Genomic DNA, 16349 nt, shown 5'->3' with positions numbered 1-16349 from the left:
TCCATCAATCGGTTCTTGCGTTATCCTCTTTTAAACATTTGTCCTTTAAACCCCCCTGCAGTTCTAGAGCAAGCAACTAGGGGGCTCATACTCGTGTCACTTCATCCCCAGCACAAGAGCTATCTACCATCTAAATTTCGTCACCCTAGCATGTCTGGATCATGAGATATCAAAACCGAAAGTTCTGCTGCAGTACCATGACAAGCCGCCAGGTGGCCCAAAATCTAATCATTTTGAGGTCTCATCAAGACCTACCCACCTACCAAATATCAAGTCAGTCCATTTAAGCCTTCTCAAGTTATCGTGTTGACAGACACACACACACACACACACACACACACACACACACATACACGAACGCCTCTGAAAACATAACCTTCTTGGCGAAGGTAATTACTGGACATTTGTAGTTCTCCAGTTCACTGCCGTACTACGTCAACATTGGGCTGATGATGGAAGTCTCCACTGTGTTCTACTGCTCAGGGTAGGGACGGTACATTGTTTCTTTGGAGACGTCATTTATGTCCAAAAGACCATTTACCAAGAAATACTGTTGAGCGGTACTGTTGATACTTGTCATGGTTTGTCCCATCCTTTTCCGTACAGAATCATGATGAAGGAGCTGAGTTATCCAAGGTTGTACCTATTAGTCATCTTTGCCTTCTTGATGACGTTCTTTTGCACGAGGATCATCTTTGGATTCTGCATCTTCTGGTAACTATGTATTTCAATTCATTGTTCCATCACACTAAATGTGTCTTACATGTATTTAACCAAAGTGTTTGCCTATTAGCAGGAAAAGATACTTAAATTTGAACCAAGGACAAAATAATTTTCCACGACGCCCTTTATCCTTCTTCTATATAATAAATCATAACTATGGAACAAACAATCCACAATCCATGAATTTTTGATTGTCGCTACTTTGTCCACTGGCGATTGATTCCAGAGAGCGAATATGATAAAATGCATTTATCTCTTTGTACTTCAAAGGAAAGAAGGATATTTATCAAAAGTCATGTAAGTCTGACTAAAACTAGAAAATGAGCGCTCCATCCATTGATCAAGTCTTGCTAGTGTTGGACGCACCTTAACTTTAAATGTTCATACAGGAATGTTGCATTACCTATCCGCCCAGTCGATACAGACGACAATACTATTGTGAGTAAACCTAGGGCGTGTTCCAGGTACCACCTGATGCCTCTGCTGCTGACCACACAGTTCTACCAGCTGGGTGTGCCCGTACTGCTCGCATGTCTCGGCTGTTTCCCTGTCCTCCAGCTGCTGAACCTGGTCTGGTTTCCCCTGGCGTGCCGGCGGCTCATACGGGAATGGAGAGTTATCAACATGCCGGAATCAAGCTTAGTGGAGAACAATGTCAAACATAGCAAAAATGCCTGAATTAACCACTGCTGAGTATACTGAGTATATGTTATAGTATTGTAATCGAGATTAAAGAAAGGATTCATTCACCCATTAATTCATTCATTCAAGAAATATTTACATTCACAAATGAATAGATTTAAGATTTAAACAGCGAAAGTAAAGTAAAAGTAAATATCCCACCTCTATAGATACTAGGAGGGAAACACGTACTATATAAGTCGAGAAAATGTTAGGAACAGTTTGTTTTGAAGACCTCACAGATTAAAGATGTCGAATGTTGTTAGATTAGTTTGTTTAGAGCGTGAAATCTTTAGTTGGAACGCTACGGGTTACATGTTATGTATAAGCTACAGCATTTTCAAAAATTAAAATTCACTCATGTCTGTTCACACCTATCACGTATTGTAGCAGTTAAGCATACCTTGGCACATTCTCTGGAGCACTGCAAGTTCAGACCATGATGCGTCTTCATTTACTTAATGGTGTCAATTACTGTTGCTATCGATAGTACAAAGTATCAAACATTAGAGACAGATTTTTTGTTTATCTTTTATTCATTACAAGTTTTCACATAAGGTTTATTAGAATTGTAGGGAGAGAGTGAACTCAGAATGTCGTGTACGAGTGATCGCCTGTAGCTTCGCAACAAAGAGGTGTGCTGAAGCCTACAGCGGCGGCTGCTTTCCAGAAAAACACTCCAGTCACAAGTTCCTAATGACGTCTTGAGAAACGTGTAAAACCTACTATCTACTGTTGTTCTGTATGTACACATCAGTCATCTAAACATTAGTCTAAACACCATTAACACTTTCTCCTGCTACATGCAAACCAAGAGGACACAGCTTGGGTGGAGATATTGAAGCACAGATCTTCTCTCCCATATCGGCGAGGTGAGCACTATATGCTTTGTTTAGAATGTGGCTCGTCTTTCCCAACAAGCTTAATCGACAGTACAGTACAAGTGTTCTCTCCCTACCCCCATCCCGCGTCTGATTACATATCGGTGCATTCGCTCATTTTCAAACGAACTTCGTGTCAACCACAATGTTCATCAATGTCCATCATCTGAATAAACGAAAACATATATTTGAAGTCAATATTACGAGCGTATCTCATGTTTTGTCAGATGTTTGGTCACCGGCAGGTCAGCCTAGGTTCATGGTCAACCACTCGTAAAGGTGTTGTGGAAACAAAGTGTATATGATCATGATTTTCTCGAAAATGAATATAAAAGATATCCAAAGTTTCGCACTTAGAACATTGGAACGATATTAACATTACCAAAGAAATAGGTCGGATATAATGCGCAGAGCGTTTATGTCAACTGCATGCTGCACAAAACTAGCAATATTTCTGTTTTTTTTCCATTGAAGAAAGTCTTGATTTATCCATGCAAGCTCCAAAATACCACTACCCTGGCGGAAGGTAACTGCTATCAAATCATTTATATAATGGTCACAGAGGTATATGTTGTGTATATAAGGGCCAAGATTGTCGCATCAAACGATGCCGTGGTCTTGTATGTCGACATTTATCGTAAACATACCTATAGCATCAAACTCGATGTTGATTTTTTGCAGTCTGCTTCTTATTCCCCAATCTCGCCTCTAATTCCTCTAATTTCTTTAATTAAATTACTCACTGAGTCCATCAAATCCGCGTTTGGGCCACAAATCAATAAATGCGACAGTGACTGATCCTGTGACTGGAGTAGCTACTGCTTGTACCACACTGTGACTCGGGCAACTGCACAGGCATCGTTCCAATGGCGTTAGGTAAGGTTATAGGCCAGATAACTAGCCGACGTGAACATCAGTAGACATACGGATCACGCGGAGAGTTATATCGTCATATTTGACACGGGTTGAGATCATCTCGTTCTGAAATCTGGGTATAGGGAGTATGATCTGTTCCGTCGATGACATGGTCCGTCTACGGGAAGAACTATCATAAACATCTCTCATAAGTTTCGGTAGATAAAATTTACATAAAGGTAGTTATAATTGTACAGTTTCCCAGCCTTTCTACTTCGTTGTAAAGATCTATTAAGGAGTTAATATCCATTCGTGGGTCAGTCCCTAGGGTCGCTTTCTTTTTCGCATTTCATGCAAAAACGTACACATATCATTATCTTCCCGTATAATTTCCCCTTTCGGCGCAGAAAATTCAATGCATGAGAATATTTTGAATCTCACCCTCACAGCAAGAAATTTTCAAAATACTACAAAACCTGTTGACAAGTGCAATCACAGAAATATGAAAGTCTGTCGATGAGAGAGCACTGATACACATTGTACTGAAATCTATATGTTCCCCGGTAAAAGTTCGTTTTTACTCTTTTTTTACAAAAAGCTTTAAATATCGTCTACAGAAGCGTTGTAACCGACAACAGAAAGACATTGCGGGAGGGGAGTTGGAATAGGCGTAAAACATATTGACCACTACCCACACTCTTTTGTAGACCTCTTAATGAGACGAAACACAATCTAATAATAATCGGCCTCGGGTACAAGACCCACATGATGGTAGGTCTCTCGTGCTGCTACGTCTCTCCTAGTTTCTGGGCTGTCTACAACCCAGCTACATAGACCTTATCTAAATGGAAACAGGCAAAATGCACTGCAAAGTTAGCACAAGTCCACGGTAACTTGACAGGGGGCGCTTTGAGCGTAGCCTCCTTCCTATTAAAGGTACAAGCTTCTAAAAGAGCTGCGTTCCACATGCGCGAATCGTCGGAGCAACGGCAGCGGTAACAATGATGAACATACGTCATAACGTTCTATCTACAGAGAAATCATTGGTCCGTCTAACATCCTATCATATGCCCTGAAGAAGTGTTGTTACTGGTGCAGAGTTCAACGCAACGGTGAGTAACGTTGGGTGTCGTCCCACGGAGAGTTGATTGGCACTTTGTTGTGATGATAGTGGCCCTCAGAGTTTGGTGTCCGACAGGACACAGTTCGGCTGCTGTAGCGCGAAGCCGTCCTGATTGTTCCGCGCCACGATTTTTAACGACCCGTTTTCTATACATCTGAGGAATTTCAGCATCTCGTGTGTGACTCGGATCTCCTCGGTCTCCTCCGATACGGTCGGAGGCATCCTGTTGGCGGGTTCTTCCTCCTGGGGAGAGAACGGTAGGTTAACGATCACTGTCAACACACGGGGAAGGGGAAACACCGGCCACCAGAAACACAAAGGGAAGGGATACACAACTCGCTGGAAACGCAATGGAAAGTGCTTTGTCTCAAACAGATAGCCTAAATGGAATGGAAGGGTGCTACCACATCTCTACAATTTTGTGGCTTTCGTACAAAAGATAGAGAGTGAATGAGAGATGGAAGACAGAGAGAGAGAGAGAGAGAGAGGATATGACGGTGATCGGGAGAAGTCAAAGGCCACAGCGAGTCGCGTAGGTCAAAGCAATCACGAAGAAACGGACGCACACAGAGGTGATGAGCGCCAGCCATGCGGGAAACTGAAAGTGGGCGGAGCCAAAGATAGATGAACTATCTTTGATCAAGATGCGGGTTCTTGACCTATTCGACCACTTTAAATTCACGCGCCCTAAATCTGAATACAATGACTCATACATTAATTTTTCCTGTGTAACTATTAGTGACAATAAGCAGATAGACCTTTGAAGAGTCAGCGTCTTAAACATTGAGAAATACTCGTAACTGTAAGTGTACGTAACTACTGTTTCAATATAGGTAGGCCTTGGGCAGTTCATCTATCTCTGGCAAAGTTTTGGTTGGGCTTTTATATGCAGATGGAGTAGGGCTTTACACGTCATGTTTATCTCACGCAAAACACACCCAGTTTCTGTCCATTTCGTTCATATCATCTTTCGTCTGCAGACACATCCAATGGTCATAAGCTGTTTCGGGAAGAATGTTATTGTCGGAAATATCGCACGATGGCGCCCTTTCACGAGACGGTGGGTAAGAGGGCCATCATGCGGCTATCTCGACAACGACAACCACATCCATCTTGCAGCGCATGCCCACCTGTGTCTCACAAAAACGGCCCCGCCAACACTGAAATAGTTCCCGCAAGACGAAGCGATTTTGTCTGAGCTGGGGAAATACAAGGAGACAAGTAACATGACAGATACGGGTGTCAGTTGTAGTAAGACTATCTTACAATTGTCCATGGTAATCTAAGAGATGACATCCATCTGTTGAAACGGTGCTATGTTTAGGTTAAGTGTGTACGGTATTGTGCTCGTGCGGTAAAATGATAAAGAAAGAAGGAACCTAAAAGAAAATCTGCCCGCATACTTACCATCAACCTTATTGTCACAGTGATACTATGGCTAAAGCTGTCGTGTTCTACCAATACTGCTTCGTGGCTATGGAATTTTTTAGTCAAATTCAAACGTTTATCAACGTCTGTTCGTAAGTATGACAAGTGTTGATGCGTGTACTGTATCACTTCACCGGTCATGACAGAAGTTGTGTCGAACATGGGTTGAAGTCTGCACCCACAGACTGATACGCCCTTGTATCGTCTCACCTGTTTTTCCTTGGGGAGTTTGGGTCTGCAGCAGCGGTGGTAGATGATCTCTGCCGCGGCGGTGATGAAGGACAGTCCCGCCCCGCCCAGGAGGACGTAGAACACCCCCAGGACGTTGTCTATGCCCAGCGCCACGGCGTCCTTAGCGGCGGGGGAGTGGTCGCTGACGCAGCCCTCCTTAGGCCACCACCTGTCCCTCAGCATCCCGATCCGCCCGGACTCCTGCATTTTTAGAATCCTGTAACAAATACAAACACGAGTTACACTCTAGAAGCCTGGACACAACCTTCCATACACATAGTCACAGTCAAATCTCCACCATACTCACGAACAGCAAGAAGACAAAATAACACAGAAAAACATATCTTAAAAATCTGAATGACTACCCTTACAAATATGATTTTCAATTGGCTTGGCAAAATAGAGACGGACAACTAATTATTGAGGGTTTAGCTTTAGCAACTAGATGAGAACTCAAAGTGTTACTTGGAATTTGTTTGTACTTTATCGTACCTGCCCTGTCCACTCTTATCATGTGGGTATTAACAAGCATCAACCAGTGCCGTGTATCGTCGAATAGCCGCAGCATATACCGCCTGATCTAGGTATTCAATAAGGAGCGATTCTGGTCACGACTGGTTACACAGCATGTACTTTCATGGAGAAATCAAGTTTGGACACGATCGCATCAGATTAGAGTAAGTCACGTGTTGTAATTGAATACTTCCCTCGCTCAAGACTCGGGTCGATCTCAAGTAATGCCGGTCCTATTATCGACCGCTTTCTAGTTACACGCCTCGCGTCGTGCCGGAAACTAACGGGACGACAGTCACACCTTTCCTAAAAAGCTATGCTTTTATATCGCCGAAATTTGATGCATCGCTTCTCTGCAGCTACGTACTGTGCGATATTGGAAAAGAAAGAACTTGCACTTCGTCGGTAATTCCTCATGTCAGCCATTGTGGGTACTGCGTAAATCAACCATGTAAGCTTCGGCCATTGCCCACTCCATCATTATTCATTCTCGCGCCAAGTAGTCCACTCATTAGCCCACTCAACCACCCACTCACTCACCCCTGTCCCACACTCCCACAGAACTCACTGCCACGACCATCTACAACAAATTAACTCACTAGCATAACATAGCTGGGTGCAAAACTGTGGTGCTTGAGGTTTTTATTATGCCTTCTTGGATTAAATGTGTACCATAACCAAGGACATAACTCCATCTTTCTTTCTTTCTTTATTTCTTTATTTGAATTTACCACATGCAAAAACAAGTGGAAGGGAGGACAAAACAGGTGTATCAACGCCTTTACAAGTTGTCCTCCCAAACCTGAAATGATAATACAAAACAATACGGAACCAAGTCAAACAATAAACATTAGGCATAAGACATCAAAAATCAGTAGACATGAAATATACAATTCGGTAAAAGTTATACAGAGAATTGATTATGTACAAAAATTATCAAATGTCATTATGTACAGATTAAAAAGCTAATTATGATACTAATGCGGCCTTAAAGCAGTGCATGAGGCACACCCACAAGATGTGGACCAGGAGCAGGGAACGTCGATATTGAACTGGGTGTCAAATCTCATAAGCGTGGCACTCACAAGCGATCGCTTGAATGTCAAGATGTTGGACATTTCAGAGGCTTGAACCCCAATATTACGGAGGACAGGACTCAGCTGATTCCAGATGGTGACCAGCCTTGGTATGTAAGAAGAGCTGAAGGCTGATGTCCTTACTCTAATGGGGGTAAGCATGTGCGATCTGAGGTATCTAGAGGGTCTGGAAGGGAAGGATACATACTTGTGAACAATTGGTTTAGACTTAATAAACACCATGACGTCGCAAACTTCACGCCTGTGCGCAAGAGGCAACAGACCAAGAGTGGAGAGACGTTCCTTGTAGGTCAGGGTGTTCGAGTGGGCTCCTAGAATGAATTTAGTCGCCCGCCGTTGCACCCCTTCTACAAGGGACATGAGTTTGCGGGACTGAGGAGACCACAAAGGTGAGCAGTATTCTAAGATGCTTCTCACCAATGTGGTGTACAGTGCCTTGCGTACATCAGTCCATCGCCACGATCCAATATGTCACACTCACGGATTTGGGAAGTCCGCATTCCAAACATCTGGATAGTTAATACTGGCTTGTGACTAAGACTGTTAAGTGATCTGATTTAGTTTGGTTTTACGGACAGGCGGGATGTATTGCGCAAACACTATTAGAAATGGCTGTCAAAACTCGAGTGACTGCGTGAATTGCATGGAAGATTGCTTCAGAGTTCACTATCATCTCCGGTCCCTTGCGTGGCAAGCCGCCCCTTTCTTGTTGAAGTTCAACTAGCTCAACTTGTTGAAACCACGTCAATGTGACATTCACCACGTACGCCTGCTTCCATATGTATTCCTTTGAGCACATCAGATACTGCACACACGCACGTGAACTACAGTCACTTCTCAATCCCATTTCATTGGGATTGTGGTGTAAGAGAGAGATAGAGAGACGATGCCATGCTCCAGGCGGATCTTTCCGGTGAGCGCACGTCTAATGAAGATAAAGGACAGACAGGAGCCCGTGTACATCACGAAAAGCCAACACGTCTAGCTATAGCCGGAAATATCAGGCTACCGGAACGGAACCTGCAGGTGGAGCCATTAAGTGGAGAATGAGGATCCAATAGACATAGGACAGGCATTAAGTGCATAGTAAGGAAACCCAGCAGTAAAGGCCGACCAGACATTAAGTGTACAATACGAAACCTGAAGATAGGGGACAGGCATTAGGCGGGCGGTACACATTGAAAATACTTGAGTACGAGAGATGTTTAAAAAGTCGAGGAGGGAAAAAGGACAATTTCAAAGTTTTCAACCCACAATGCCGATATTGCAATAACAGGGGTGATTTCTCTCTGGTAAATTTCATAATATCTTCGAGCGACTTTGAATCAGTTTGAATTTGAATCAGTTTGAATCAAATTTGAAAATGATTTCTTGATACTAATTTTTTTCAAGAAGATGAAGTAGTAGCCAGTGTCCCACGTCTCCACTACCACTTGTCTGGAAAAGAATACTGCTCCACATATTACATGATATGATATGACCTTTTATGTATCTTGTAATAATACACTGCTCTCACATGAATAGGAAAATAGCCTACAAAGGCACACAAATAAACAAAGATCCTCCATTGAAGAAGGGGAGAAATCCCGGGATGTGCTGGACAGCCGCTAGAAGGCAGAAGAATGGTTGCTATTGAAAGTTATTTGCTTAACAATAAAAACTGTATAATTTCATATCTGTGTCTTTATGTAACTTAAATCACACGAAGTTCATATAGTATTAGTTAGCTCGACCTGTGGCTATGTCTGTGCAGCTTTTTGTACTTTAATATGTTCTCCGTGAACTTCACACCTCCGGCCATTGACGGTTGTGATGAATAGACAAGTCTGACATGTGCGGGGCTGATTGCACCACCAGTCTGCCCTTTCTGGCGGTCATACACATTTCGGGTAACCTATGTATAAATCAACAGATGGAATATGGCCCGTGAGGTATTGATAAGCAGCGGTAGGAAATAACTAAAACATCCCGGTCATTTTTTGATAGTGTGAAATGCCAGGTTCACAGGGAGGAACATGGCAGGATGAATGAGTGTGTAGATATTCACCCCCCGACTGGCGCCACAGCACCAACAGTAGACCACCCGCCGATTGCTTTGTTTGAGAGTAAAAGCGTATCTTTCCGTGGGCGAGTCTAGAAAACATTAAGACAGTAGTAATACAAATCATCATAACACCATGACTTTGTCGTTAAGGTCGTTCACATTTCTCCAATTCACAGGCTAATGGTGTGTATCGCGTTGGTATGCTGACTGATGGCCGGTTTATTGCTGTTATCCAATGTGCAGACTCCAGAGGGTAAGGCTGATCTTGACAAGGGAAGAGGACGATTCATCATCCCAGGTTTTAAAGTACATTGGCGGTTAACTAACGTTTCTTCTTTCCCAGACGACACGAGCAAGGTCACGCCGGTACGGACTATGTGGCGCTGCACTAAAGTTCTAAAACTTTCATCAAAGTCCCAGGGTTCTAAAACATCAACAACTAAAGTTGAGATAACATTGTAACTTGAAACTGGACAAAGACAAATGTACTGATTCTTAATGGGGGCTATAGGTGACAAAGGAGTTACGTGGTTGAATGTCTTTGAATTTTTGTACGTTTACGAGGGCAAAATTTCACAACATAAAAACACTGAGTCATTGCGCCGTCATATTTTGCCTGAGAAAGTTCCACGGCACAAAGTGGAATTTTGTAAGTGGTATTTCCCTGTAAAACTACTGCAACTCGGAAGGACAAACTACTAGTAAGTTCGAAGCTTAAATGGTTATTCTTGCGGCTCATCCCGTGGCGTTTTATGTGGTCTCGCCGGGATATTCCTGCCTGCAAATGAGATCCCGGGGCATTGTCAGGTCATCGTTCTCATCAATAACAGGCTTGTAGAACTCTTGCAGTGAAGTGATTTCATAGCTGCCGCATTGCAGTTGGAGAAAGTAGTACTACGTTGATTACAAAGCAATGGGACACCAGGAAATGGCGTCTAGACCACAGACGCTACATGGGAAGTAATGAAATTTACTGCTGCTAAATCCACAACGTCCCAACCTTTAGGCTGTTAGGGTAAAGCACAAACATATGTCATTTTTTTATCATGTCAAGATATTACGTCTTCGAGGATTGATACAAGTACATACAGTAGCATTAACGCTAAGAGGTACTGTAGTGGAAAACTCTTCCAGAAATCAAAACATCCACGCTTAACTCGTTAAATTAACAATCATCCACGCTTGTTAAATTAACAGGAAATTAACAACAGACAAAATATGTAATTTCTATTTACCAACATTCACGCGACTTGTAGTATGCAGGCTATACAGACAATGCCACACATTAAACAGTTTTTATCATTAGTTGAAAATCTCCATGTAAAATGCTAAGATCACATTTCCCAACCCGGGGCCCGGCCGGGCAGTGTGCTGGAACGAATTCGAAACGCATGAAAAGAAAGTTGCGAATGATAATCGTGCTGGAACGAAACGTATGACAAGAAAGTTGCGAATGATAATCGTGAGCACCATTTGCGTATATTCTCGATGTGAATTGTTTATTTTTTGTTAAAGGAAACAGCCCGGTCAGGCCTCAGTTTGGAAAAGACAACTTAGTATAAAGCTGGGGTCACGAATTCCCTCCACGTAAGTACATTTTAAGTTAGCCAACAAGGTCGAATTTGAAGGTGATGGAGACAGTGCGTTGCATACACCCAGTAGACACTGGCTAGTAAAAGAACAGCGTGATTCGCGAAGTTTCAAATTACGTAGAGAGAGAATAATGTTCTCATTAACTGCACTAAACCTGCTCGGGACACATGCTAAGCGTGATGGATATCAGGGATCATTGCGATTCGCACAGGGATAACATGAGGTGGAAAGTTGCGGAGGTTCATTTATCACGGTTTCTTCAAAGATTTGTATTTAGATCAGACAGAGCAAACAAACTGAAACCTAGCAACAGCTCTACATGCCACCATTCTCAAGGAAATGTGAAATGGTCTTTCAATACATAAATTCATTCACTGATTCACCCGTACATCCGATCCTAGTGACCCTGCCTTGTAAAACCCAGAGAATTGTAGACAATAACAGTTAGCATGGCTTTGTGTACTCCTAACCAAGTTTCTATGAGTAAGAGTAAATTTTCTCTGCAAGTCTTCTGGTAAGCAGTAGTTAGTAGTGGAGGTATAAGTTTTACTGAAGAGAGAATATTACTTTGATGATGCCACACAAGCCCCTGTCACACATTCCCGAATTTGGCCTCCCGAACGCTAGCCGAACACCCACCGATCATGGTTAGGAGTGGATCGGCGCAGAGTCGGCCGGTTGGGTCAGCTGGCGTTCGGAGAGGTCTGCGCCAGCCTAAACAGTAGGCTGCGCCAGCCCATGGTCTAATGTTTAGAACATTCGTGAGTCGTTCAGAAGTTTTCATCATAGTTTGCTGGTTTTCGACCGTAACATCAGCCAACCATTTGGGAGTAAGTCAGCAGTGTTTGGGCGTGTTCAGGGATCAAATGTGACTCCAATTTTACTAAAATTCGTTTCAATTCATATTGAAAGGTAGACATGGCCTAAATGAAAACCCGTTCGGCTGGTGTTCGGGAACAGTTTCAGGGAAAGGTCGTGAATGTGTAACATGGGCTACACAGGCTACATAGAAACGTCTGGGCTTTACTTACTGAACAGAGAGCTTGTCTAACAAGTGTCCGCCGCGCTGTGTGGCTATGCCGTACCCCCGGTACAGGAAGGGCTTCCCCACCAACATCAGCTCACAGTTCTCGTCGTTTGCCACCAGGTACTCCAGGATCGGCTCGTCGTCCATGAACACGTAGTTCCCATCGCGAACCTTCTCGATCCCCTCATTCAGGCTGGACGCAAAGTTGTTGGGGTCGGCGCTCATGCTGTGCCACATGCGCTCGAACACACTACCGGTACCTGCAGCAGGAATGATGGATGATAGAAAGGCGTCTAAACAATGTGGACCTGTTTGGCCACCAGGCACCGCCTGGGATTTCCTCAGCAGATAATCACATGTTTCATCTGCAAAGGTCATTCACCTATAATTACTCCGCAGAGATCGGCCATTTATCGCTGCTGTTGGGATATGGTTATTTATGGCGGGGCGATGATAGTTTATCGTGAAGTGACACCTCAAACGACCGGGTTGACCTGAAAAGCGAAGTCGGCGAGTAAGAGGGAAGAACTGCTGTGATATTCATTGATGGTGAAATTATAAGAATTACAGGACAATAAGCAAGTATCTGGGATAACCATGACTGTGTGTAAAAGTATATTTCAAATGTCATGAATGATTCCCCTTCCTTCCTTCAAAAGAACGTGACTGTATAGAAACAAACGCCCCCTCCCTTCAAGCCATAGCCGATTGCCGTCCACTGTACGTGTGTGTAGAAAATGTTAAATTTTTCTTTTCATCTCTCAGATTTACTACTTTATGGGGGAATAATGCGTCTAGGTACAGTATGTGTGTAGTGAATGATTGGCTCGATTTGACAATACCGCCCCCACCACCCACCATCTGTCTGTGGGCTGCCCACACATCCCAGATGCGCCATATAGACAACGCGCGCTGAGCGCTGTGGCATTTGGTATTTTGTGCACGGGATTCAACACATCCCACATTGACAAGATTACCGAGAAAACGGGGTAAAGATAACAGTTAACGCCCTGACTTCATCCTTCTGTCTTATCCTTCCGAAGGGCAGAGAGGCACATTCGTCAAGCGTCTTTCTGGAGCGTCTTGCAAACTGACAACACACGGAAATGAACTTAAAATGGATAAATGTTTGAAAGGTGTCTGCTAAGGTGTTCTTCTGATGCACTGATTCACTTCTGATACCTATGGGGATTTTCAGTGACGACAAAGGAAAAGTACTTCAGATCGTCTTCCTCTTTGTCATTCCGGTCTCAGAAGACCATTGTTGTTGGGCAAACACACACAAAACGAATGTTAAATGAATAAAGATTCGAACGGGGTTTGAAAATTCTATTTACTTATGATGCCTTAGGATTTTCAGTGACGACACACAGAAAGTAAGTCTAGATCATCAGAAGAGCACATAATGATAAAGGTCTCAAAGACACCCGCACGAACTACTTTACATGTACTTGACTACAGCTGAGACACAATGAATGCTGATGCTGAATATGATTATACACACGGGTAGATGTGCGAGCATTTAAAGTTGTAATCAGCACCTTGGCGCGATTCACTCAGGCGCCGAGAATATTTACTACTGGGGCTCCGGAGGGTCAAAACAATTTTGAAACCGGTGCCCTTGCTAACCCTACCGTTGATGGGATGAATCTACCAGAAATAGATGACGCCAGTATACCTTTCCTCCGCCTTTATCATTATGTGTGGGTCGCAATGTGGAAAGAGCCTACGGTTCTAGGATTTGGAGGTGATGGGGGGATTGGGAGCAACACGTCTGTCCTTAATACCGGGTGATGATGGGAGATTTGTGGATTACCAACTCAAAACTGACGGTTCTGGAATATTTTCAAGTGTGCATAATCGAATTCATGAAGAGAAATATTAGAATTAAAACATTTCTGCATTAGGGCCATCAGAAGAACTAGTTGCTGGTGCAATTCCTCCATGTAACAAATAAAGCGATAAATCTATCCACGTACAGGGGACTTACCGTCTTGTTCTCTGAAGAAGTTATACAGAAACACGTCTTTTTCCAGACCGTAGGCTATTTCAGTTTGTTTGGCCAGGTCTTCCAAGGAGGCGATCGGGGAGCTGAGCCGTTTGACCGTGAGGAAGGCCGTGAGATTGGCGGTGTAGGTGGAGACCACGATCAGGGCGAACAGCCACCAGAAACCTGCCAATATCCGGATGGGGAGCGACCTTGGGGCAGGCTCGCCACCTTGGGGCGGAACGAGAAGGAAATGGGAGATAAATCAGTAACGTAGCTCAAGAATTTAGACAACTTTCAAGTGGTTTTCACAGATTTCTCATGAATGCTATGCATTGGGGACGCAAAACAAATCAGTAAGATACAGCTGAAGCAGTACTGTTTGAAGCCGTACAAGGCATGGGGCCGGCCGGCACACGAAACAACCCCAAATTGTTCTATATTCAATTTTTCTGATATGGTTGGAAAAACATTATTTTGTACGACTAGCTAACTCTCGCCATCTAACACAGTCATTGCCTTTACCTGTAGCGTGTGACAGGTTTGATGCAAGCCACGTACAAGCATCGAGAATCCATGCATTGCCATTGGAATGCACTAGGATAGGCTGGTCAACGCTGAGTGACTCATCAATATTCCAATTTTTCGAGCAAGGTTTATATAAATTCCGATTTGTGACAAAGGCAATGCCCCTTTCCTTTGAAATTGATGAAAACTGTCCAATAGCAGCAGTTTACTTTCAGATTTTTATTTCAATGCTGAACACAGATCCTCAAATGGTGCATATATATTGAGAGGTAAGCAACAGGCACATAACAATGTATAATCATCATAAACCGCAAGTTATATAAAGGCTAGTCTATCGTTACCTTTCCGCACCAGCGCACTGAAAGTGAACCAGATACTGTTGGACAGCGTGAAGGCCTTGTCGCTGTCCCAACGGGGCTCCTTACTACTCCCACACCCGGGGCGGCAGGGCGGGGAGGGGGGCGGGCCTTGGGGAGCAGGATGGACCGGCTGGGTGGCATCTTTCATACCCATCTCCACCACCCGTGGCTGGCCACCATCTTTTGACTCCCCATTGACAGATTCTACAAATCAACCAGAGGCTTGTAATAGAGGACGTCTGACTGGGTGTACGTAGTAATAGTAATATGTTGGGTGGGGAAATCATTTATTGAAATAAAGTCATTGTCGAAGACCTACGTTGGCTACGCCAGTCAGTCGTCCTCGACTAGCAGAAGGAATGATGGCACATCCTTAGGCATTAATGGTCAATTTGACATCCGCAGGAAAAGATTCAAAGTATTTACATACAAATGCAAGGCATGTAAGCAACTGGAAGTGTTTTATTTAGATAAAATTAAATCTTTTGTACATGTATGTCAAGACAGCTGAATGCCACCCTAACACAGGCTACATGTGTACCTGGAGGATGTGATGATAGAAGCAAACATTGATGAATGCAAAATAAAAAACATTGATTGCATCGGTTTTACTTACTGCAATACTCACTGTAATGGAAGTGTTCTTTGTATGCGGGGGTGGAATAATAAACGGGAAACACCTAAAATAAAGTTTGTACAATCTGAGGCTGCATTTACCTTTCTTATTGAATTCGATTGACGTGTAGTGAAAGCAAGTGTCCGCACTGAGAAAGAAAAGGGGTATTCCTTGGTAGAGCCAGTTCTTAGGCTGACAGTAAACACAGCCTCCGATTGTGACCAAAATACGGATGTGATCATGACTATGGAAACACATTGAGAAACAAGACTGACAAGACGACACCAAATAAACGGAGTAGGATTAGAGATGAGGAAGTGGTGGAAGGTGTGCACGAAGTTGTGCACAAAATATAACCGTTTTTGCATTCGAGGTTTCGTTTGTTTTGTAGCTGTTGATGTGCCATCATACTGGTTGATTTATAGAGCTAATGAACTGGCCCGTACAAAGAAAACACCCCTGAAGCTTGCTAGTTTCATTTGGAAACAGTCCCTACGGCTGCCACAGTCGTGCGTAAAATGAATGAAAAAGGGATGAAAATAGACGCGTTGGAGTTGACAGCCTGAAATAGTTTCATCCTGCAGATTATGGGCAGGAATGGGTTGGGCGCGTGTGCTGTCAGTTCTAAGGCCAGCTAAGTGCGGTGAGGGAGCCATGTTGAAA

General features: G+C 43.6%; 2 protein-coding genes across 4 annotated transcripts in view; one reads left to right on the top strand and one right to left on the bottom strand.

Annotated features, from left to right (window-relative positions):
• The window catches only part of LOC109469716 (transmembrane protein 56-B-like), a 9871-nt gene extending 8408 nt beyond the window's left edge, over nucleotides 1-1463 (top strand). Inside the window, exons 7-9 of the mRNA XM_019768296.1 lie at nucleotides 411-484; nucleotides 607-714; nucleotides 1188-1463. Of these exons, the coding sequence (XP_019623855.1) occupies nucleotides 411-484; nucleotides 607-714; nucleotides 1188-1401 (396 nt within the window). The 3' untranslated portion in view covers nucleotides 1402-1463. The remainder of the gene's footprint in view (nucleotides 1-410; nucleotides 485-606; nucleotides 715-1187) is intronic.
• A 4-nt stretch (nucleotides 1464-1467) lies between these two features.
• LOC109469685 (glutamate receptor ionotropic, delta-1-like) overlaps nucleotides 1468-16349 on the bottom strand; it is a 63523-nt gene continuing 48641 nt past the window's right edge. For 2 of the 3 annotated variants that reach the window (XM_019768242.1, XM_019768243.1), the window contains exons 7-11: nucleotides 15053-15274; nucleotides 14187-14414; nucleotides 12201-12456; nucleotides 5902-6139; nucleotides 1468-4506 (exon numbers count right to left, since the gene is read on the bottom strand). In XM_019768242.1, coding sequence (XP_019623801.1) covers nucleotides 4318-4506; nucleotides 5902-6139; nucleotides 12201-12456; nucleotides 14187-14414; nucleotides 15053-15274 — 1133 coding nt within the window. In that variant the 3' untranslated portion in view covers nucleotides 1468-4317. The remainder of the gene's footprint in view (nucleotides 4507-5901; nucleotides 6140-12200; nucleotides 12457-14186; nucleotides 14415-15052; nucleotides 15275-16349) is intronic. The other variant, XM_019768244.1, reaches the window with a different exon arrangement.

The sequence above is a fragment of the Branchiostoma belcheri genome, unplaced genomic scaffold, assembly GCF_001625305.1.
Source record: "Branchiostoma belcheri isolate BF01 breed outbred unplaced genomic scaffold, Haploidv18h27 scaffold21, whole genome shotgun sequence".
In the NCBI taxonomy this organism is placed as follows: domain Eukaryota; kingdom Metazoa; phylum Chordata; class Leptocardii; order Amphioxiformes; family Branchiostomatidae; genus Branchiostoma; species Branchiostoma belcheri.
This window is presented reverse-complemented; position numbering and strand designations above follow the sequence as displayed.